Source organism: Bolinopsis microptera, unplaced genomic scaffold, assembly GCF_026151205.1.
Source record: "Bolinopsis microptera isolate Bmic1 unplaced genomic scaffold, MBARI_Bmic_1.0 sca1, whole genome shotgun sequence".
Lineage (NCBI taxonomy): Eukaryota > Metazoa > Ctenophora > Tentaculata > Lobata > Bolinopsidae > Bolinopsis > Bolinopsis microptera.
In genome coordinates, this window is record NW_026971773.1 from 1 (window position 1) to 26,192 (window position 26,192).

Sequence of the window (26,192 nt, forward strand, 5' to 3'; positions counted from 1 at the left end):
ACAGCTTAAAAAGTTTAACCGGGTCAATCCTACCGGGGAACTTTACTTACCAAGCTTCTGACGCCCCAAGAATTTTAACAGGCGGTCAATCCCCACTCAGGGAATTTAACTTCCAAGCTTTAGACAGCCTTAAGAATTTTAACACTGGTAAACCTCCATGGGGGAAACTTACAAAACAAGCTTTAGAATCTAAAAAGTTTAACAGCGGGTCAATCCCCATCGGGGAACTTTAATTTTCCCAATTTCTAGAAGTCCTTAAAAAGTTTAAAGGCTGTCCATCCCCCACTCGGAACAAAATTCCCAACTTCTGACAGTCCCTAAAAGTTTAACGCTGGTCAATCCTCCACTCGGGGAATTTTATTACCAGCTTCTAGCAGTCCTTAAGAAGTTTAAACTGGTAAATCCCCACTCGGGGAAACTTTATTACCAATTTAACAGTCCTTAAAAATTTAACAGCGGTCAATCCCCACCAGGGAACAAAACTTACAACTTCTGACAGCCCCTTAAAAAGTTTAACAGCGCAACCCTCCCTCAGGAATTTTACTTACCAACTTTAACAGCCCTTTTAAGAATTTTAAAGGGCGGGCATATCCAGCCACTCAGGGAACTTTACTTACCAAGCTTCTAGAGAGGCCTTAAGAGTTTATACAGGCTGGTCAATCCTCCACTCAGGAAACTTTTCTTACCAAGCATCTAGACAGTCCTTAAGAAGTTTAACAGGCATGGTCTATCCTCCACTCAGAGAACTTTATTAACAAGCTGTCTAGACAGTCCTTAAGAAGTTTACGGGGGCTGGTCATCCGCCACTTAGGGAACTTTACTTACCAAGCTTCTAGACAGTCCTTAAGAAGTTAACAGGCTGGTCAATCTCCACTCAGGGATTTTACGTACTCATAGCTTCTAGACAGTAGCCAGTCCTTAAGAAGTTTTAACAGGCTGGTCTATCCTCCACTCAGAGACTTTACTTACCAAGCTTCTAGACAGTAGTCCTTAACGAAGTTTAACTGGCTGGTCAATCCTCTCAGGGACTTTACTTACCAAGCTTCTTGACAGTCTTAAGAAGTTGAACAGGCCTGGTCAATTCCTACCACTCAGGGAACTTTACTTACCAAGCTTCTAGACAGTCCTTAAGAAGTTTAACAGGCTGGTCAATCCTCCACTCAGGGAACTTTACTTACCAAGCTTCTAGACAGTCCTTAAGAAGTTTAACAGGCTGGTCAATCCTCCACTCAGAGAACTTTACTTACCAAGCTTCTAGACAGTCCTTAAGAAGTTTAACAGGCTGGTCAATCCTCCACTCAGGGAACTTTACTTACCAAGCTTCTAGACAGTCCTTAAGAAGTTTAACAGGCTGGTCAATCCTCCACTCAGGGAACTTTACTTACCAAGCTTCTAGACAGTCCTTAAGAAGTTTAACAGGCTGGTCAATCCTCCACTCAGGGAACTTTACTTACCAAGCTTCTAGACAGTCCTTAAGAAGTTTAACAGGCTGGTCAATCCTCCACTTTACTTACCAAGCTTCTAGACAGTCCTTAAGAAGTTTAACAGGCTGGTCAATCCTCCACTTTACTTACCAAGCTTCTAGACAGTCCTTAAGAAGTTTAACAGGCTGGTCAATCCTCCACTCAGGGAACTTTACTTACCAAGCTTCTAGACAGTCCTTAAGAAGTTTAACAGGCTGGTCAATCCTCCACTCAGGGAACTTTACTTACCAAGCTTCTAGACAGTCCTTAAGAAGTTTAACAGGCTGGTCAATCCTCCACTAGAACTTACTACCAAGCTTCTAGACAGTCCTTAAGAAGTTTAACAGGCTGGTCAATCCTCCACTCAGGGAACTTTACTTACCAAGCTTCTAGACAGTCCTTAAGAAGTTTAACAGGCTGGTCAATCCTCCACTCAGGGAACTTTACTTACCAAGCTTCTAGACAGTCCTTAAGAAGTTTAACAGGCTGGTCAATCCTCCACTCAGGGAACTTTACTTACCAAGCTTCTAGACAGTCCTTAAGAAGTTTAACAGGCTGGTCAATCCTCCACTCAGGGAACTTTACTTACCAAGCTTCTAGACAGTCCTTAAGAAGTTTAACAGGCTGGTCAATCCTCCACTCAGGGAACTTTACTTACCAAGCTTCTAGACAGTCCTTAAGAAGTTTAACAGGCTGGTCAATCCTCCACTCAGGGAACTTTACTTACCAAGCTTCTAGACAGTCCTTAAGAAGTTTAACAGGCTGGTCAATCCTCCACTCAGGGAACTTTACTTACCAAGCTTCTAGACAGTCCTTAAGAAGTTTAACAGGCTGGTCAATCCTCCACTCAGGGAACTTTACTTACCAAGCTTCTAGGCAGTCCTTAAGAAGTTTAACAGGCTGGTCAATCCTCCACTCAGGGAACTTTACTTACCAAGCTTCTAGACAGTCCTTAAGAAGTTTAACAGGCTGGTCAATCCTCCACTCAGGGAACTTTACTTACCAAGCTTCTAGGCAGTCCTTAAGAAGTTTAACAGGCTGGTCAATCCTCCACTCAGGGAACTTTACTTACCAAGCTTCTAGACAGTCCTTAAGAAGTTTAACAGGCTGGTCAATCCTCCACTCAGAGAACTTTACTTACCAAGCTTCTAGACAGTCCTTAAGAAGTTTAACAGGCTGGTCAATCCTCCACTCAGGGAACTTTACTTACCAAGCTTCTAGACAGTCCTTAAGAAGTTTAACAGGCTGGTCAATCCTCCACTCAGGGAACTTTACTTACCAAGCTTCTAGACAGTCCTTAAGAAGTTTAACAGGCTGGTCAATCCTCCACTCAGAGAACTTTACTTACCAAGCTTCTAGACAGTCCTTAAGAAGTTTAACAGGCTGGTCAATCCTCCACTCAGGGAACTTTACTTCGTTACACAGATTACGGAGATAGTAGATAGAACAGAACAACTCTCTCTCAAGGGGCTCGTACCCGATAGGGGGGATAGGCATGTACTGAGGGGGGAGATTACGTGTCAACTGTACAATCATATAACTGACACGTGCGCGCGCGCCATCAAAATGATCACGGGAAATAATCACGTGACCTGACAGCGTGAGAAACTCAACATATTTAATAATAAATAAGTATGTATTTATATACATATATATATATATATTGATTATAATATAAGTATGTATATTGAAGAGACCTGATAAAGTGCGCGAGTATTGCACATGAGCCTTGGTTTGAAGTCTCCTAAGTGAACAGCTATCTTCTGTATCATAGTCCGTCTCATCTCACTCATCCAGATAGCTTCAGGCGTGTCAAACTCCCCCAGGTAGATTTCACTGAACTTAGCAGGACCGTGGTTCTCTAGGAAGTAGATCATCGCCTGAAGAAACATATTGTGTGATTATAGTGTGAGACATATTGTGTGATTATATTTATAGTTGTAGCATCCTGCATAACTCTTGTAATCTAGCCTAAGATAGGTTCTAGCTGAAAACATTAGAAAGGTATTTATCTAGATATCTCATAGATTTTCAAAGTACATAGTTATGTGTGAACAACATTGAAACAGAATAATGTGCTTATATTGCAGCAACCCTAACTAACTCACACCGGGAAGAGAGAGCCCCCAACTTCCTTATATGGGCATCACGTGGTTAATTATTACCTTATATGGTAATGTAACTATAGCAACAATACCTTATGGTAGTGTTCCTATGGCAATTAAACTCACGCTAGGCAGCAGAGGAGAGAGAATACTGTTGATGGCAGTGTCAGCACTGTCACCCTGTCTGAAAGCTTGTCTCAAGTGCGTGTTCTGAAGGAACGTTGCTATAGGCTTCACGTTGCTTCCTGCGGATAAACACGTAGTTTTTAAGGAGTTTTTTTGGTTCGTCGACACTTTTGGATACAGGATCTTTATAAACAAAACATAAAGTACACAAGACTTTTGAAACAGCCTAGCCTGTATGTTTAAAAATTAATCTTACCTGTGTACATGAGGATGAAATAGAACACTCCAGTCTGATAAAGTCGCGGGAGAGCTGGGTTATCTGCCATTATGTTATCTAGCAGTATTGCCACCTGGTGACATTTATGTTATCTAGCAGTATTGCCACCTGGTTACATTTATGTTATCTAGCGGTATTGGCACCTGGTTACATTTATGTTAACTAGCGGTATTGGCACCTGGTTACATCTATGTTATCTAGCAGTATTGCCACCTGATTACATTTATTTTATCTAGCAGTATTGCCGCCTGGTGACATTTATGTTATCTAGCAGTATTGACACCTGATTACATTTATGTTATCTAGCAGTATTGCCACTTGGTTACATTTATGTTATCTAGCCGTATTGGCAAGTTAGTCAAGAAAAGCAGCAAGCTAGACGATAATAACTGGGCAGTTAGAGTAGCTACTGATCTTGAGGAAGCAGCGAGCAAAGGTCAGCAGCGTGAGGTATGGGCAAAGATCAAGAAGATCTCTGGTAAGAACAAGAAGCCTCAAGCATATTGTGTCCGGGAAAAGGACGGTAGGAAGATCACGGATCCCCAACAGCAGAGGGATAGGTGGAAGGAGCACTTTACTGAACTTCTGAACCCTCCATTATCAAGTGTCAACCTTGCCGACCTTGATACAGTACCACCCCAACCCCACTTTAACTCTCTCTCTTGTTCGGATGGACCACCCACCAGAGACGAGATTAGTTATTCCCTGACAAAGCTTAAGAACAACAAAAGCCCAGGAGTGGACGGGATAACTAACGAGCAACTGAAGTATGGTGCGAGTGCTCTAGTTGATCAACTAGAGTGTCTATTCAAGAAAGTGTGGGAAGAAGAGACTGTTCCTGAAGATTGGTTAAAGGGTGTGATCATTGTTATTGGGAAGAAAGGAGACACTTCAGTCTGCGGGAACAACAGAGGGATCACCTTAAGGTCTACAGCATCTAAGCTTTTTCAGATGATTCTTCTTAAGCGGTTACATGCTGGTATGGAGTGTCTTCTCAGGGAGAATCAGTGCGGATTTAGACAGAACCGCTCATGTATTGATCAGATTTATTCTCTCCGAACTATTATTCATAACTGTCTTGAGTTTAACATTCCTCTTTACATTAATTTTGTCGATTTCAAGGCAGCGTTTGATTCTATCAGAAGGACTTTATTTGGTGCAGTATGAGACACTATGGGCTGCCTGAAAAATATGTCAGAATATTTCAGTCATTTTTTGGGGGTACCATGAGTGCCGTGAGGGTTAATGGGGAGCTGACAGACTGGTTTGATGTTAACTCAGGCACAGGTCAGGGTGACATTCAAGCACCTCCTGTCTTTAATTTCTGCCTAAACTTTTCTGCATTTCTGGCTGAGACCAACAAGATCATCAGTCAAGGCGCAGTGCTGCAGAAAGAGATGAAGACGGTCGAGGAAAAGGTCATTCTGGACACCGATTATGCTGATGACATGGCTATTATGGACAACTCAGGGGAAGGCCTACAGGAGTAAACTGACCTATTAGTTCATTACAGCTCCTACGCTGGGCTCAGAATAAATGCAAAGAAGACCCAATGCATGGCTGTAAGCAAGTGCGCCTCCCAGCGACCTTTCATCAAGGATGATTGTATTGAGCTGTCGGTTGAGGGTGAACCCGTCGAGCAGGTTAGCAACTTTGTCTACCTGGGTGCAACTATCAGTGGGGATGGGACAATCAACAGAGACCTGGATGTCCGTATCCAGAAGGCTAATGGCGCCTTTCATCAGCTCTGGAACATTTGGAATAGCAGAACTATAAAGACTCCAACCAAGATCAGATTTATATATTGATTTTGCATTTGTTGCGTTTTTGTTACTCCCTTATCAGCAAATTCCATTTGAGATAAGACGTACAACTCATCACAGTGTGTGTAGTGTATACTGGGCAGCTTTCGGATACTATACATTGTACATGCACAATTATGATTGAAAACTTTGATGAAAAGGTTCGGTTGGTCATTGGTGGTCTCATGGCGAATCCAAAAGCAGATGCACTTATGAAGTCTGTTCTCACGGCCTATGATCCATCTAAGGACCGATCCAATAACAGAACTGTTCTTGGTGGTTCCAGATTTCAAGTACCAACACTTGACGCCTGTGCAAGCTTCTTTAAGATTGCGACAATTGATGATAATAGTCGAATCTACAGTAATAAGCTAGCTCTTGCTATGCGCATTATTCTTGAAATTGAAACCCTTTTTCCTACCATCTGTGGGCAGTGTGATGAAGAATATTGCAATAAGTTTGAGTCTCCAACTTCTCCTGTATTGCGTTGTTTCTTGTGCTTTCAAGGCTCTCACAGTTGCGAACAAACCACTCAAGCTGCAGCTAATCTCCACAAGTCACCAACAGCGCTACCTCATGGTACTGTGTGGCTCTGCAAACTGTGCTTAACGCAAAATAATCCTGTGCCCAGCAAGCGTTCCAAATCAAATCGCCACCGATATCCTTCAACTGTTAGTGTAGCGGTTTCAACCCATCCTTCACAGACGGCAACTCTTAATGAAAATAAACAGCCGGATATCGACGCAGATGAACTATCTAAGAAACTGGATGCAGTTCACCAGCAGCAGCAACAACCAACGGCTATCAAACCGAGTGAGGATGATACAATCTGTGTTGACTACACAATGGGGAAATGCCCTCACGGAATAAGTGGACGGACTCTCCACCAGGGTAAAACTACATGCAGCAAGCTTCATCCTAAGCGCTGTAAAAAGTTTACACGTTTCGGCACTGATTCTAATGGGGGATGTAGTTTAGGTTCAGAGTGTCAGCTCTACCACCCAAAGCACTGCAAAAACTCGGTTCAACACAAGCAGTGTTTTAAAGAACAATGCACTCTAGTTCATCTGGTGGGAACTAAGCGTGTGAAACCCTCCAAAGATAAAGATACTCGGAAGAAGGACGGCAAACATCCAGGTGGTGAGAGCCGTCCAGATCGGGGATCTTACAGGCGCACTGAGAGTACTTCTGCTGCCAACGAGCCTTCGGAAAAAACGACCGGCAACTCTCAACATTCAACCTCTTTTTTAGAGATACAGAACCTACTCAAAGTGATGCAGGCAAACTTTCAGTCGGAAATAATTTCCCTGAAGAATCAAATAGCAGGTCAAGAGTCGAAATTCAGCAGCTTCTTCCCAACTGCGAACCAGACGCCTCATGCTCAAATGTTCCCGCATCCGTTTCCAACTGTAAGCCAGATGACTCACACTCCAACTTTTCCACATCTGCCTCCAGCCCTGCAGCATCTGAATCCAACACCAGTTCCTCAATGGGCTCGATTTCATCAGCACTCTTGCTGAATGTGCAATCCATTAAGGCCAGAGGGGGGGGGTAAAATTGGTTTTTCCGGTTTTCACATATTTGATCAGAGCTGCTGAAGACGAACAAGAAGAAAAAAACCGGACCGGAATCTGACCTTGCGTTTTTAAGATATCGCGCGCCAAATATTGAGGTTTACATGTAATTACATGTAAAACTTAAACTTAAACTGTAAAAAGTTAAAAGTCCCTTAGTTGAGAATACTGGCCACACCCAGAAGCTGAAACTTGGCACAGTTGTTCCTTGGGCTGTCACCCACAATTCTATTGTACAAAATTTTGATATTTGCCTCTGTTCTCGAAATATGAGGTTAACTTTACCCCAAATTCGACAATTTTTCGAAAAGTGTCGAATTTGGGGTAAAGTTAACCTCATATTTCGAGAACAGAGGCAAATATCAAAATTTTGTACAATAGAATTGTGGGTGACAGCCCAAGGAACAACTGTGCCAAGTTTCAGCTTCTGGGTGTGGCCAGTATTCTCAACTAAGGGACTTTTAACTTTTTACAGTTTAAGTTTAAGTTTTACATGTAATTACATGTAAACCTCAATATTTGGCGCGCGATATCTTAAAAACGCAAGGTCAGATTTCGGTCCGGTTTTTTTCTTCTTGTTTGTCTTCAGCAGCTCTGATCAAATATGTGAAAACCGGAAAAACCAATTTTACCCCCCCCCCCCCCCTCTGGCCTTAACCCTAGTGCTCGCAGCTCAACCAGATGGAAAATCCCATACATCCGGAATAAAGTAGAGCAGAAATCTAAACATATTTCTGTTCCATTTATTGCCCTTACTGAAACATGGTTGAAACCTTATATCCACGATTCACAGTTAGATATTGAACATTATAATATCTCTAGATGTGATCGAAGTACTAGGGTAGGTGGTGGGGTCCTCCTTTATTCTCACGAAAGCCTCCCCATCACCAGCTCTCAGACATTTGATGATAAGATCTGTCAAGCATTACTTTGTAAATGTGAAACAGCAAAAATGATCATATGTGTCCTTTATCGTCCTCCTGATGCCCCAATGGCCAGTTTCAAAGCATGTTTAGAGTATATGGCTGATTATATATCTGGACATGAATCATATGAGACATGCCTCTTAGGAGACTACAACTTCCCTATGATTGATTGGAAATCCGGTGCAATTCTGTCTGGTGCATCGTCTGCTACAAATCAGTCGGCAGTTCTTCTCTTTGACTTCATGGCAGACAACTTCCTCAGTCAGTATATTCTGGAACCTACTAGGCTGAACAACTGCCTTGATCTTTTTCTCTCCAATGCTCCTAATCTTGTGACACACGTTTCGGTGACTGATACACCTTTGTCTGACCACAAGCTTCTTGAGATCTTTCTGTCACATAATCCATGTCGGTCAGATCCTTCCGTACCCCCAGATTTCAGTGTTCCTTCGTTTCGGTCACTGGACTTCTACAAAGCAGATTATGACAAAATCAATCATCTCCTTGATTCTGTTAACTGGAGTGAACTATGGGAACTTTGTGATCCTGAAGAATTTCCTGAACTGTTGAACCTTGTCCTTCTTCAGATATGTGAGATGGGGTGCCCAAGGAAAAAGGCATCTAGCAAAAGGCGAGGTTCACCGGTTAATACATTGTCTCGCAAGAAACGCAAATTAAAACTTCGGTTGCATTTGGCTGAACAAAATCCAGTCGCTACAACAGCTCACTTGGAGTCACTTAGAAACCAGATTTCGAGTGTGTACGCTGACATGCGAGACGCTATAAACCACGACCTTAACTACCGTGAACAACAGGCGGTAGATAAAGTGCACAGCAATCCAAAATATTTCTACAGCTATGCTAAAAAGTTCTCTAAGCAGAAACGCAGTATTCCAATGCTTTTCAATGAAGCCAAGAGAACTTGCACCAATCCTGAAGAGATTGCTAACATCCTCCAGCGTCAATTCAGCAGTGTATTCAGTGACCCTTCAGCCACCAACATCAATGATGCATTATTTCAGTCACCTTCTCTACAGAAGCCATTCATTGATGACATGTTGGCATTCTCGGTTGCTGATATAATGGAGGCTATTGATGAAATTAAGCCGGGTGCCGCTGCTGGGCCTGATGATCTTCCAGTCCTGCTTCTGAAGAAGTGCAAAGAAGCACTCTCCAAACCTATACACATGATTTGGCAGCATTCTATGTCTACAGGCACAGTGCCGAAGTTCTACAAGACATCAAACATTGCTCCACTTCACAAGAAAGGCAGTCGTGCTATTGCGGGAAACTACAGACCTGTGTCGTTAACTTCTCATGTCATTAAGATCTATGAGCGAGTTCTACGAAAACAGATGGTGGCCCACCTCGAAGAAAACAACCTTCTCAATAGCAAACAGCATGGCTTCCGATCGGGGAAAAGTTGTCTCACTCAGCTGCTTCATCATTTTGATGACATCATCGAGGCGTTATCAAATGGTGACGACATGGACGCTATATACTTGGATTATGCCAAGGCCTTTGATAAAGTAGATCATCAACTTCTTATCAAAAAACTGCAGCTATATGGTTTTCATCCCAAAATCATCATCTGGATCGAGTCATTTCTTACAAATAGAACTCAACAAGTTGTTGTAGATGGTCACATGTCTATCATTGCTCTTATTATGAGTGGTGTCCCCCAAGGAACAGTTTTAGGTCCCATACTGTTTTTAATATTCATTAATGACATTGCTAGCTGCGTGTTGCATTCAACGTTAAGATGTTTCGCTGACGACACAAGAATTTGCAGATCCATCAGTGATTCACATAATGTTACTGAGCTTCAGTCTGATCTTGACAAAGTCACTGAGTGGTCATCAAGAAACAACATGGCACTACATGAGGATAAGTTTGAGTACATATGCCATCTTGCCAACAAACGTAATCCTCTCTATGAGCTTCCTTTTGTCCATGAACAGTTCCAATACAGAACATCAACTGGTACTATACTCAGTCCTGTGGATCAGCTCCGTGATCTCGGTATAACAGTATCCAGTGATACGTCCTGGACATCACACATACGATCTAGTTGTGATAAAGCGAGGAAGATGGCAGCATGGGTATTCAGTGTCTTCCACTCTCGCAATACTGGTGTTATGTTAACACTATACAAGTCACTAGTCCGTAGCCACTTAGAGTATTGCTCTCCTCTGTGGAATCCGGCGAAAGTGTATGAAATTCAGGAGCTTGAAAGTGTACAAAGAACTTTCACTTCAAAGATCCATGGTTTACAGCATCTCCATTATTGGGATCGCCTAAAAACCCTGTCCCTCATGTCACTTCAGAGGCGCAGAGAACGTTACATTGTCATGCACATGTGGAAAATCCTACATGGTTTCACATCCAACGACCTTGAAGTACAGTTCACAGTAAATCCACGATTGGGTACCCTTGCTAAGGTTCCAGCTGTCCGTACAAAAAGCTCAGCTGCTCACCAGACTCTATATGAAACATCATTTGGTGTAATGGGTCCCAGACTCTGGAACTGTATACCTTCGCACATACGTGCAGTCTCCAAACATGATGGCTTCAAGCATCATATGACGGCATTCATGCTTTCCTTGCCGGATAAACCGCCAATCCGGGGCTTCACATCACCGAACTCCAATTCTATACTGGACTGGCGTAACGATCGAGAGGCATCTTCTCTCTGGGGTGGTCAGCAACTCTGATGGCCTGTCGAGTTTCGACGAAGCAGATCAAAGGTATCAAAGGTAAGGTAGGATCTATAGGGCTGCTGTCCTCACCATCTTGTTGTATGGAGCTGAAGTCTGGAACACCACCAAAAAGCAGATGAAACGCTTCGAGGTTTTCCATCAAACCTCCTTGAGAAGGATCCTTAGGATTAAATGGTTCTTTCATGTGACCAACGACGAAGTTCTTAGGAGGGCTGGTATCAAATCTGTTGAGACTTTCATCAGTGCTGCCAGGCTACGTTGGTATGGACATGTAGTTAGAATGCCAGACTCTAGACTACCGAGGTTTCTGTTGAACTGGAAGCCAAATTATGGAAAGAGGTCAAGGGGCAGACCCCGTAAGAACTGGAAGTCCTGCGTACTCGAAGATGCTGCTAAGTTTACAGGTGTTGAAAACATCGACAACAACACGACAGAAACTTTGGCTACCAACCGAATACAGTGGAGACATATGTTACGCCGCCAACGCGATGTGTGTGATGCAGGCCACTCCAACGACTAGGAGGAGACCTTACCATGTAACATGTAACATGTATGTATTGGCACCTGGTTACATTTATGTTATCTAGCGGTATTGCCACCTGGTTACATTTATGTTATCTAGCGGTATTGGCACCTGGTTACATTTATGTTATCTAGCAGTATTGACACCTGATTACATTTATGTTATCTAGCAGTATTGCCACCTGGTTATATTTATGTTATCTAGCAGTATTGACACCTGATTACATTTATGTTATCTAGCAGTATTGCCACCTGGTTACATTTATGTTATCTAGCAGTATTGACACCTGATTACATTTATGTTATCTAGCAGTATTGCCACCTGGTGACATTTATGTTAATTAGCGGTATTGGCACCTGGTTACATTTATATTATTTAGCAGTATTGCCACCTGGTGACCTGGTTACATTTATGAGTTTATGTTAACTAGCAGTATTGACACCTGGTTACATTTATATTATCTAGCAGTATTACATTTATGTTATCTAGCAGTATTACATTTATGTTATCTAGCGGTATTGCCACCTGGTTACATTTATGTTATCTAGCAGTATTGACACCTGATTACATTTATGTTATCTAGCAGTATTGCCACCTGGTTACATTTATGTTATCTAGCAGTATTGCCACCTGATTACATTTATTTTATCTAGCAGTATTGCCGCCTGGTTACATTTATGTTATCTAGCAGTATTGACACCTGATTACATTTATGTTATCTAGCAGTATTGCCACCTGGTTACATCTATGTTATCTAGCAGTATTGCCACCTGATTACATTTATTTTATCTAGCAGTATTGCCGCCTGGTTACATTTATGTTATCTAGCAGTATTGACACCTGATTACATTTATGTTATCTAGCAGTATTGCCACCTGGTGACATTTATGTTATCTAGCAGTATTGACACCTGATTACATTTATGTTATCTAGCAGTATTGACACCTGATTACATTTATGTTATCTAGCAGTATTGACACCTGGTTACATTTATGTTATCTAGCAGTATTGCCACCTGGTTACATTTATGTTATCTAGCAGTATTGACACCTGATTACATTTATGTTATCTAGCAGTATTGCCACCTGGTGACATTTATGTTATCTAGCAGTATTGCCACCTGGTTACATTTATGTTATCTAGCAGTATTGCCACCTGGTTACATTTATGTTATCTAGCAGTATTGACACCTGATTACATTTATGTTATCTAGCAGTATTGCCACCTGGTGACATTTATGTTATCTAGCAGTATTGCCACCTGGTTACATTTATGTTATCTAGCAGTATTGACACCTGATTACATTTATGTTATCTAGCAGTATTGCCACCTGGTGACATTTATGTTATCTAGCAGTATTGCCACCTGGTTACATTTATGTTATCTAGCAGTATTGCCACCTGGTTACATTTATGTTATCTAGCAGTATTGACACCTGATTACATTTATGTTATCTAGCAGTATTGCCACCTGGTGACATTTATGTTATCTAGCAGTATTGCCACCTGGTTACATTTATGTTATCTAGCAGTATTGCCACCTGGTTACATTTATGTTATCTAGCAGTATTGACACCTGGTTACATTTATGTTATCTAGCAGTATTGCCACCTGGTTACATTTATGTTATCTAGCAGTATTGACACCTGATTACATTTATGTTATCTAGCAGTATTGCCACCTGGTGACATTTATGTTAATTAGCGGTATTGGCACCTGGTTACATTTATATTATCTAGCAGTATTGCCACCTGGTGACCTGGTTACATTTATGTTATCTAGCAGTATTGACACCTGATTACATTTATGTTATCTAGCAGTATTGCCACCTGGTTACATTTATGTTAATTAGCAGTATTGACACCTGGTTACATTTATGTTATCTAGCAGTATTGACACCTGATTACATTTATGTTATCTAGCAGTATTGACACCTGATTACATTTATGTTATCTAGCAGTATTGCCACCTGCACTGGTTACATTTATGTTATCTAGCAGTATTGACACCTGGTTACATTTATGAGTTTATGTTAACTAGCAGTATTGCCACCTGGTTACATTTATGTTATCTAGCAGTATTGCCACCTGGTTACATTTATGTTATCTAGCAGTATTGTCACCTGATTAGGAAAACAAAAAATTAAGAGTGGTAATTCATAATTTTTGAACACACTAAAATGTAATTGTTATAAAAAGATAACCTTCTCGACGATAACAGGCTCGAATGTCAGGAGGAGCTGTACTAAGTGAGGCAAACAGTTCTCAGATAGGATCCTCTTCGCTCGAGGGATGGGTCGGATAATACCTGGGGAGTTATTTAAATTATGCAATTGGTGACAATGTTTAAAATTATTACAATGACTACAATGATAATCACAATGGTTACTATGAATTATGATGGTTACTATGGTTACTATGAAGGTTACTATGATGGTTACTATGGTTACTATGATGGTTACACTTCAACTCACCTCCGTCCTCCTCCCGGCTAGGATAGAAGCTACAGATGTCAATGAGCATGTTCAGAATGAGGGTGGACAGCTCGGTTCCGTTCAGCAGGGCTACTCCAGTGCTACAAGGTAGCGTCCACTTTAACTGTGCTACTGACCTGAGGGAGGCACCAGGTTTAGTTAACTTTATATGGTTACTATGGTTACTATGTGGTTACTATGTGGTTACTATGGTTACTATGTGCTACAAGGTTACAAGGTAGCGTCCACTTTAACTGTGCTACTGACCTGAGGGAGGCACCAGGTTTAGTTAACTTTATGTGGTTACTATGGTTACTATGTGGTTCCTATGGTTACTATGTGCTACAAGGTAGCGTCCACTTTAACTGTGCTACTGACCTGAGGGAGGCACCAGGTTTAGTTAACTTTATATGGTTACTATGGTTACTATGTGGTTACTATGTGGTTACTATGGTTACTATGTGCTACAAGGTTACAAGGTAGCGTCCACTTTAACTGTGCTACTGACCTGAGGGAGGCACCAGGTTTAGTTAACTTTATGTGGTTACTATGGTTACTATGTGGTTCCTATGGTTACTATGTGCTACAAGGTAGCGTCCACTTTAACTGTGCTACTGACCTGATGGAGGCACCAGGTTTAGTTAACTTACTTGTAGCATTAGTGAGCTTACTTAGCACTTTTAGCATTGGTGAGCTTACTAAGCACAGTTAAGTAACTGCAGCTCGCTTATAATCACTTAGTAAATAGTTCCCATATTGTTCTGTCAACTTTTCAAAATTTGTATTTATTTCAAAACTGGACACAATTTGCAGATGAAAAACCTGAGAGGTCTCCACCCGTCCAGACCTCGCAGCATCACAATTGTTACTATGGTTACTATGATGGTTACTATGATGGTTACTATGGTTACTATGGTTACTATGGTGGCGGATGACAAACCTGAGAGGTCTCCACCCGTCCAGACCTCGCAGCATCACAATTGTTATTATGGTTACTATGATGGTTACTATGATGGTTATTATGATGGTTACTATGATGGTTACTATGGTTACTATGATGGGTACTATGACGGTTATTATGATGGTTACTATGATGGTTACTATGATGGTTACTATGGTTACTATGGTGGCGGATAACAAACCTGAGAGGTCTCCACCCGTCCAGACCTCGCAGCATCACAATTGTTACTATGGTTACTATGATGGTTACTATGATGGTTACTATGGTTACTATGGTTACTATGGTGGCGGATGACAAACCTGAGAGGTCTCCACCCGTCCAGACCTTGTGCCCAACACTTGGTTCGTTCAGAGAGCACTCCTTCCTCCCAAAACTCGGCTATCTGCAGCGGAAATTGTTTTAGAGATTTATAAATAGTTGGAAGGGTTTATGTATGGGTGGGGGTTACGAACAGTTGAAACAGTACCTCTCGTACTGTGGTTACTATGTGGTTACTATGGTTACTATTTTGTTAATATGTGGTTACTATGGTTACTATGTGGTTACTATGAACAGTTGAAACAGTACCTCTCGTACTGTGGTTACTAGGTGGTTACTATGGTTACTATGTGGTTACTATGAACAGTTGAAACAGTGGAGAGGTGGAGTTAGTTGTTGAATCGTGGAGTAGAGTAGAGTGTAGAGTGTGAGTCACCTTTAAATCCGGTAGAGCATCGCTCCTGATGCCTAGATTTGCCTTTAGTCGACTTTTAATATTCTTGTGCCAATAAGGTTTAATCTAGATGTTTTTTTTTTACTTCACATATGTATTTTATGTCAACTTGAGGTGACTTCATTTTATTATTTTGAGTAGAGATTACATGACGTAGCAATTTTTATCCAGTAGAGATTCACTCCTGATGCCTTTTTGGGTAGGACGTGATGAGAGTGTTATTCCTTTGCCGTGTCTTACCCGGGAGATGTTAAGTTTACTACGCTGTGGCATTTCGCGTACTACTACGTCATGTAATTTTTTTTGTTGATTACAGCTTTATCTGTAACTCTTCTTTAATACTTTTACGATTCAGAATGTCATACAGATGTTACATCTGCAAGAGAACAAAGGATGAGGAAGGGCAGCTGCTGGAGGAGGAGCTCTGCAGAAGGTGCCAGATTGAGGAAAAGGCCCAGAAGAAAAGATTGAGATTTGAGGCAAAGATAGAGAAGGTGAAAGAGAAGAACAAGGGGAGGGTGAAATCTAGAGAAGAAGTGGAGGGAGAAAAAGAATGGAGGAAGGATGAAGACCCGAGAGAATGGACCTGGAGCGGGGAGTTTGATGAGGCTATGGTTAACGAGAGTGAGGAGATGAGAATTAGACAGGGAGTTAAGAGAAATCTAGGAGGGGGGGAAAGTTCCGGAACCTTGCAATATTCAGAGATGGTGAGGAGTGGTAATGGAGTAGAGACCAAGGAGGAAAAGCTAAGGAAGCAAAAGAAAGAAGTGGAAGAGCTGGAGAAGCTACAGAAGAATTCTAGAGAGGAGCTGGAGAAGCTGGAAAAGACAGAGGAAAGACGGAAGAGATTAGAGGAGCTGGAAAGAGAGAAGAAAGAGCAGGAGGATCTGAAGAAGAGGGAGTTGGAGATAAAGCGGCTGAAGCTGGAACAGCTAATTAAGGAAAATGAGAAAGATGTAAGAGAAATTCTGAAGATAACGAAGAGAGCTTATGAAGCGGAACCGATGGTGGTAGAGGCCCCTGAGGAGACGGAGATGTTGGTGGAGATCCAAGAAGAGGTGAGTCTGAGTCCTGTGAGAGAAAAAACTAAAGAAGAAGAGAAACAGGAACCAGTGGCAGGGGAACAACAGAGAGGAGAGAAGAGAAGAGTAATAGTGAGGGAGACCAGAGAGCAGCAGTCACCACAGCGGAGAAGGACCCACCAGTACCATCAGGAACGGCCTCCTCCCCCTCCACCTACCCACTATTACAGCAGCAGACAGGTGGAGAAGTTTTGTCTCGACAAATACGATGACAAGCTGTCTAAGACGGAGAAGGCTGCTAACGAAAGCATCAGGAGAGACGTGTTCGAGGACAAAGAGGTGGTGCAACACGGGAGAGACCTGATGACTGTTTCGAAGGGATGGATGGAGAAGAAGATGAGGGAAGCGAGAACGCGGGAGGACGTTATTGCTATAATGAAATCCATCGAGATTCAGATAGGAGGTCAGAGAGCGTACCTAGTGGAGAAGATAAAAGAAGAGTGTGAAAGATTGGTGAGTGAGGGCGAGATGCCACCAGGAAGAGGCCATGGTCATTACAAGTCGGACATGAGAGGCAATAAGAAGTTCCTGGGATGGTACGTCCAAGAGATCAGAGTGCTGAGAGAAACAGCGGAGGAGGCAGAGAGGATCCCGCCAGAGATAATGGTAGCAGGAATGCTGGGGCTGACGAGGTTGTGTACCCTCCACAATCGGTTTGCAGTCTTTAAGTAGGACATTCGTACCTAGGAGTAATGAATGGAGTAGTGTAGGTTATGTTCGTAACTAGGTGTACGGACTTTATTATGTAGGTTATGTTCGTAACTAGGTGTACGGAAATAATTAGGTAAATTATGTTCGTAACTAGGTGTACGGAAATAATTAGGTAAATTATGTTCGTAACTAGGTGTACGAAAATAATTATGTAAGTATGTTCGTAACTAGGTGTACGAAAATAATTATGTAAGTATGTTCGTAACTAGGAGTACGGAAAATAATTATGTAAGTATGTTCGTAACTAGGAGTACGGAAAATAACTATGTAAGTATGTTCGTAACTAGGAGTACGGAAAAAATTGCGTAAGTATGTTCGTAACTAGGTGTACGAAAATAATTATGTAAGTATGTTCGTAACTAGGTGTACGGAAAAAATTGTGTAAGTATGTTCGTAACTAGGTGTACGGAAATAATTATATAAGTTATGTTCGTAACTAGGTGTACGAAAACATTGTATTAATTGGGTTCGTGACTAGATGCACGGTACCTTGTTTATGAGTATGGTTGTGGAGGGTGTGCAACAACGGGTATGGGGACGGAGAGACGGGGGATGGTGGACTTCAACTTCAAAAGAACAGCAGGGCAGAAGGAGTAAGAAGAGTAGGAGAAGGACAATTAGTAGGGTAGCAAGTTGTATTTATAAATTTGTTTTAAATATTTGAATTTTATTACGTGAAGGTTGTCACGAAGTTTTATAAATTTGTTTGTTTGTAAGACGTGAGTTGTTTCACGTAAAGTTTTTAATATTCAGAATTGGTACGTGTTGTAACACGTATTTTTATATAGATTTTTAAATTTGTAACACGTGAAATTTTTTATGGGTAGTTGTATCACGGGATTGATGTTGATATTTTTTACGTAATTTATTTATTTTAATTTATTTAAGTATTGTTATACTTGTAGTTGGACACGTTAGGGTACGTGTAATTTGATTATTTATTGTGGATATTATTTAGGGTGTTGTTTTAGAGGGAGTTTTAGGATTTATTTAGGATTTAGGAGGTAGGGGGGGATTTGGTCGATTTTGTCAATACCTCCTAGAGATATTGACGAAATCGATTAAATTTTCCCGGGGGATATAGTGTAATGTGTGGGCTGGTTGCAGCGATTCTTAAGCAGTTTTAGTAGTCATGTTTTAGTTAGGATATTGCAGTTAAGTGTAGAAAAACCGTTAGGATTAGTGTAGATTTAGAGTAGTTAGGTTTAGAGATTTGTGTAAAGTAGGGCACGTGATAGTCGGGCGTGTAGGTTTTGTTATAGTTTTATGGCTGGGCCGAGCCGCGCGGTACCACGTGGGTGACCACGTGGTATCACGTGGCGCGGGTCGTTAACGCAGTTCTGGACACGTTGGAGTCAGTTCTGGAAAAGCTCTTTAGGTGACGTGTTTAATCAAAGTGTTAACCGCTGATCTAGAACGCCAAACGTGGCCCGTCTTGCCACAGTTTAAGTTGTGATTGTTGATAATATCTTTATATTCATCATTCGAACGTTATTACTCGATTCAACTGTTTCCTTTGTTCAACTCTAGCTTAGGACCGAATTGTAGCATTTGAACCGTTTGATTCACAGTACCGCACTTAGTTGCATGTATGTAGTAGTCATATCAGAGTAATTGGCAATACAAGTTATCGTGATTGTCGTATTAACGTAGAGTTCAATACTTAGTTATTGTGAGTTATTGCAGTTGTCAGTCGCTAAGAACGACTGAGTGAGTAGTGTATATTGTGAGTACACCTTTGTGAGCAGACACTGTAGACCATCGGTACGCCCTGGGAGGACTGGTCTGGTGCCATCTTATTTTACACTACTCTCGTACTGTGGTTACTATGTGGTTACTATGGTTACCTTTGGTTAATATGTGGTTACTATGGTTACTATGTGGTTACTATGAACAGTTGAAACAGTACCTCTCGTACTGTGGTTACTAGGTGGTTACTATGGTTACTATGTGGTTACTATGAACAGTTGAAACAGTACCTCTCGTGCTGTGGTTACTATGGTTACTATGTGGTTACTATGTGGTTACTATGTGGTTATTATTTTTTTACTATGTGGTTACTATGGTTACTATGTGGTTACTATTGTTACTATGTGATAATTATGTGGTCACTATGGTTACTATGTGGTTACTATGTGGTTACTATGGTTACTATGTGGTTACTATGGTTATTATGTGGTTACTATGAACAGTTGAAACAGTACCTCTCGCAGACTGTACGGACCGAATCTCTCTTTCTCCTTGTTGCCATAGTACCATTCTCTTTCCTCGTGCATAGCCCCGCCGGCTTCTATAAACATACTCTGAAAATAAACTGGTTAATATTTTTGTTAAATATATTGACAGGGAGAAACCGTGTTAAATATATTTCATGTCTTACAACGTGTTCTATACAGAAACAAGGAAATATCTTTAATCCAGAATTTGGAAAAGTTTATGTTTCGTTTTGTAGTGCTTTCCCTGGGAAACTTCCTCCGGCCGGAATCGAACTTCCAGCACCTAAATTGTGTCTATAATGCCATCCATAGATGACTAATCGGTCACTGGAAAAAAAAATTCAGTGAAAACTGTAAAATTTCGGTTCTGGAAATTTCGTCTCGAAAATCTGAAAATGGGACATAACAGCAATAACAGCAATTGGGTCGATAAGATTTTTTCCATTTTGCAGTTTCTTCTCCGATATTTTGAAGTCCAGAACCACAATTTGGTCTCATGTACGGGTTAGGACTGGAGAACATAGGGTCAAATATTATAAACTTTTAAATGGTGATAAGATAGATGAAACAAGTGATGAATATAGTTTGGGTTTACATTTGTTGGATCATGGTTTTAGACAAAGGGAAGATTTTAACAACATTTTTAATGTGTCAATTATTGATAATTCTAGTCCTAAAACTTTGGATGTCCGTGAACATAAATATATTCAACTACTCAAGACTTTAAAACCTTTGGGAATTAACACTACAAATCCTTTTGGCCTTCCATTACTCCTAACATCTTAATTTTAACTTTATAACCGTTTTAAGAGTGTTCAGATTTTTAAAGGAATTTTGGGTTTTACTAACTTTTTACAATTTCTAGGGCTTATGTCACTGAAGATGACGCCTTGCAACATGTTTGACGATAGCCTGTAGATTGATAGTTTGATCTCAGTATTTACAACAATTCATCTAGTTTTATTGATTCAAAGGGAAACAAATTCCTCTGTTGGTCTCATGTCACCCATAGTCAACTGAAAATGGGACAGCAATTGGGAGGGGAGGTCATAAACGACCTCCTATATAGATTTTGCTTTAAACAAACTGTTAAATAGGCCCGCTTAAAATGATTTGGTTGAATTGTAATTTCTGTTTGTTGGACACTGTTTGCGTAACAATACGGTCATCCGTCATTCAAACGATTACTGGCAATACCTTATAGAATATGTTTCGAACAATCATAATTTCTATTCAAAATTTAGCACCTCATAAATTATGTATAGTTCATACTTCATAATTAATCATCAACCACACTCAGAAACCACAGCCAGTTGAAGGTATATTGTGGCGCGGACAAATTGTTCTACTCATGTGTAAATTTGAAGAAAATTAAACCGTTAAATTGTTCAAATAAATTTGAAGGAAAAAATCATCAGCCAAATATTCATTCTGAGGCCTATTCAGGAGCTGATTTTGGTGTTTGGTTTCGTGCTTAGAAATGAATAGACCAATTACAAACTGTTTAGATGTTCACGTGACATATTTGGTGCTCACAATATCTATAGTCGCTATATTTACCCAGGTTGAGATCAGGGGTAGTACGTACCAGGACGGGTATTTCTTTACAGTTTAGAGTTGACGAACTTAACTGAGGTGCGCTCAGTCGGTTTTAAACCATCAATCCTCTCAGTTCCACACTATATTTATAAACGAACTTTTGTGAATATTTTACTTTCAACATAATAGTGAACTTTCACTGACTTAAGTTTCTGTGGTAATCAGAATGACCAAAGAAACATGATCACCTACATAACCAAAACAAACTCGAGCCAACAATTTCAAGATATTTCCTCTGAAATTCTCAGCCTACTAGGACCAATTAAACACTCCTACGGGTGTATGCCCCACAGATGCAAGGTGCCCCACAGATGAACGGGTTTTATAAAAGTATGTCCTGTGATTCCAAATTTTGAAAATGTTGTTAGATCTTTTCAATTTATTTGAAAAAATATAAGTCCTACACTTCCTGTTATTTGAAATAGTGGCATTTAATTTGATATGGATTTAGATCGCTGTTTTATTTCAAAAGTCAACATTATAAAATCCTAGTCAGCACTATAAAGTAAAAATATTTTGATGAAATTTTGTAAATCGCATGCATGCATAAAGTTATTAATGTAACAGCCAGTTTCACTGGATTATTTAATCAAAAACTTTCATTTTGAAGAATAAAATGTGAAAAAACTCACACGCCCCACAGGAGTCAGGTCATATGCCCCACAGATGAAAGGTTTCTCATTTTTCACTAATTGGGAGTTAATGTTTGTCTGTGAGATTTGTTTTAATAGTCTAAACATATATAAAGTACAAGTGAGATACTATGAGAGTATGAGCAACATTTGACCAATATTATGGGAAATAAATATTATAATTAGTGAAAAATGAGAAACCTTTCATCTGTGGGGCATATGACCTGACTCCTGTGGGGCGTGTGAGTTTTTTCACATTTTATTCTTCAAAATGAAAGTTTTTGATTAAATAATCCAGTGAAACTGGCTGTTACATTAATAACTTTATGCATGCATGCGATTCACAAAATCTCATTAAAATATTTTTGTTTTATATTGCTGACTAGGATTTCATAATGTTGACTTTTGAACTAAAACAGCGATCTAAATCCATATCAAATTAAATGCCACTATTTCAAATAACAGGAAGTGTAGGACTTATATTTTTTCAAATAAATTGAAAAGATCTAACAATATTTTCAAAATTTGGAATCACAGGACATATTTTTATAAAAACCTTGCATCTAAAAAACAAACTTTACAATTAAAATAAAAACGTAAAGTTTATATTGCTTTCTTCTTGTTACATTTGTAGCAGACACTTCCAGTCTCCTCGTTTACACAGAAAGGACTCTCCTTTTTCTTTGCCTGCATTACACCTTTTACAACACAGGTACGTCAGGCGTGGCATTATTGTGCCACAGCCACATTTCCAAGCTCTATCTTGCGAATTCATAACTTAATGACGTATAATTACTATTAAAGGTTTTTAAATTAGAAGTATATCAATAAGGTTTATCATTTATAAGTTGGTCTACATGATGCCTGAAAGAATTCATGTTAATATACAAAGCTATAAAATGCCCCACAGATGCAAGGTATAAAATATTTTGATTTACTACTTATTAAATTATTCAAATGACATATTAAGTTCTAGTATAATCATGAAAAAACACTGATTATTAGTAGTGGACACTTTGAAACGATTGAAATGTAACATTTCAGGAAAATATTCCTACTTTTCTACTCCCAACCTGTCATCTGTGGGGCATGGTTGAGAAAAAAACGATTTTTTATGGTTGTATAAATCTATAAAATCTATATAAGCTGGCTATTATTATGTAATATATATCTGACAATAATACTCCAGATAAAAATACAGTATAGTTAGTACCGTTTCAGTTTTTTAAGAGAATCTTTAAACCATGCACCTGTGGGGCATAGTCAAAACAAGGATGATTTTTGGGAAACTTTTTCGAGCACAAATTTTTGAAATTTTAAAATTTTAATTGCCGGGAAGAAAATTTTAGACTATTTTTGATAAATTTGCAACAATATTGTGTAAAATGAGTTCTATTTCTAATTTTGAGAGAAGTTTGAAAAACCACCATTCATCTGTGGGACATACACCCGTATTAGTTCAAGTGACAAATTTGGTGCTTAGAATACTCATGGCATTCAACATGGTACAGTAACATATGGTTAAATCAGGGCTAGCACACCAGAACGCGTATTTATTTTGAGATAACAAATTTAGCTGAAGTGTGTACAGTCAGTCTAAGATCAGTAATAATTTCAGTTCCACGTAGTCATAAACGAAAGGTCATAAACTACCTCTTATATAGATTTTACTTTAAACAAAACTTTAACTATTAAATAGGACCGCTAAAAATGATATCGCTTGTAATTTCTGTTAGTTGGACACCGTTTGCATAACAATCCTGTCATCCGTCATTCAAACGATTACAGGCAATACTTTATACAATATGTTTCGAACAATCATAATTTCTATTCAAAATTTAGCACCTCATAAATTATGTATAGTTCATACTTCATAATTAATCATCAACCACACTCAGAAACCACGGCTAGTTGAAGGTACATTTTGGCGCGGAGAATTGGTTCTACTCATGTGTAAATTTGAAGAAAATTACACCGTTATATTGTTCAAATTAATTTGAAGGAAAAAATCATTTATTCTGAGGCCTACTCAGGAGCTGATTTTGGTGTTTGGTTTCGTGCTTAGAAATAAATAGACCAATTACAAACTGTTTAGATGTTCACGTGACATATTTGACGCTCACAATACCTATAGTCGCTATATTTACCCAGGGTGAGATCAGGGCCGGGGTAGTACGTACCAGGACGGGTATTTCTTTACACTTTAGAGTTGACGAACTTAACTGATTTGTGCTCAGTCGGTTTTAAACCATCAATCCTCTCAGTTCCACACTATATTTATAAACGAACTTCTGTGATTATTTTACTTTCAACATAATAGTGAACTTTTACTGTGAATAGGCCTTATGATGTACCATTTCGCTTTTAATTACTTTTTGCTTGTTTATTTGGGCCATTTTTAATCGTTTAAAACGATTATTAGCACTAATTAATAAAAATATCAGCCCCTCATTCAAATTATTCGACGTTAATTATTCATAATGACCAGACTGTTGACTGTTGAGTGATAGATTATCAGCTGTTTTGTACCTAACAGTATTTTATTCTCCTTTTTTTATCTTTCATATACCCATTTTGACTTTGGAAATTATTAAATTACTTTAAATAAAATGTTCATGTTGTACTTAATTAATTCAAGGATTCAATTAGCCAAATTCTAAAGATCTCGAATCAAGAAATCAAGTAGAACGAGAATGGGGATCAAACTTTCGATCGCATTACTGATCGTCTTAGTTCAGGGCATTTTCTGTCAAGGTAAGAAATTTGAAATTTTTTAAGGACACGTTCATTGAAGTTTGATGATATTGGTAAATTTTTTTCCCTGCTCTTGCCGAAGGCAAAAAGATCGTAGGGAATAAGTAATCGGGTTTGGATATATGAGGTGGCCCGACGGTCCTGCGATGTCGACAAAAGTCTGCTCCTTCGCAATATAGACCCCTCCCCTACAATTATGAGTATAGGAAGCGTCTGTTATGCTGCGCGCGACGCTCGGCATGTGTTAGTTAATTGCAGTATCCAACGCGAATTTCAATTGTCAAATGACGCGCCGTTCAAATTAAATTAGCCCATAATTTGTGCGCGGCGTACTAAATATTCGATTACATGAATCCTGCACGCGCGAAATGACAAATCACGATGAAAATATTGCAACTTTTTAACAACAAAATAATCCAATATCTAATTTTTATTAATCGATAAAATTAACTTTTTGTTGCAACTATTAACGGTTTAAGCAGGGAAAATTAATCGTGCGTGGTGTAACTGCGGCGAAATTCTTGTTAAAATAGCGTTTTTATCGACCGGTTATAAGCCAATATTTCGTCAAATTTGTCACACTATAAATATGATACCTTATCGGACCTTATTTGGATGGACATTAAATGAACAGACATAATTATAAACGGACATTAATATGAACGCTAGAAGGCATTCAAAACCATCAAAAATCCGAATTTTCTCATTTTTTTGACGTTTTTTTATTTCTGCAAATGATTTTTAAAACCATTTTTTATACAGTAAGCAAGAAAAGCAGTCTTCAATCAGTAAACATGGTAAAATATGTGTACATGATTATGGTCTAATATCAAATATCATATTCATGGGTACTTTTTTGTGAAACTTGATTTCGAGATAGTAGTTGACCAACAAACTAGGACGAGTGACCGAACTTTTGAGGGGGTCCCGGACCCGAACCGCCAAACGGTGCCCGCGGGGCAGCCACGCCCATATTTGGTCCAAATTAGGCCCAATTTAGCCAAATACCCTGAACATGCCCAAAACCCAGGTTTAAGGTGCTCTACTTGTAGCTAGTGGTCTCCTGAACTCGTATATGAAATTTCATCAAGATTGGACAAAAAATGACTGAGTTATGAGCAAAAAACCATATACCCATATTTGGGCATACGCATCAAATTTGGTAGATTTCGTCCCATAAATTGGTCAAATATCAATATTTTTGAATGAGACTTACTTAATATGAAAGGTAAGCCTAAACTACATATTCTCTGTAAGTTATTGCTTTACATCTGTTTAAATGTGGACACTAAGGCGAAAATACCCCAAAAAATGAACAAAATTGCCGGTATCTAAAAATTTGGCGGCCAAATTCGAAATTTGCCTGGCAAAATTCAGAATTTGGCCGCCAAATTTTTTGGAGGCCTAAATCAAAAATCGGCTTCCTAGAATAAGGTGGAAATGCGATTTAGAGTCGATTCCGAAAATTTCATGCAAAAATTTTGAAAACTGATTGAGTTATTTTCAAATTAATGAAATCAATTCCGCGAATATCGCG

At 39.6% G+C, this 26,192-nt stretch overlaps 1 protein-coding gene across 1 annotated transcript in view; it reads right to left on the reverse strand.

Annotated features, from left to right (window-relative positions):
* Positions 1-3,160: 3,160 nt before the first annotated feature.
* The window catches only part of LOC134825636 (dnaJ homolog subfamily C member 13-like), a gene marked incomplete at its 3' end in the record, with an annotated part of 47,435 nt that continues 24,403 nt past the window's right edge, over positions 3,161-26,192 (reverse strand). Inside the window, 7 exon segments of the mRNA XM_063837837.1 lie at positions 3,161-3,343; positions 3,695-3,813; positions 3,951-4,044; positions 13,719-13,822; positions 13,989-14,125; positions 15,249-15,331; positions 19,659-19,757. Coding sequence (XP_063693907.1) covers positions 3,161-3,343; positions 3,695-3,813; positions 3,951-4,044; positions 13,719-13,822; positions 13,989-14,125; positions 15,249-15,331; positions 19,659-19,757 — 819 coding nt within the window.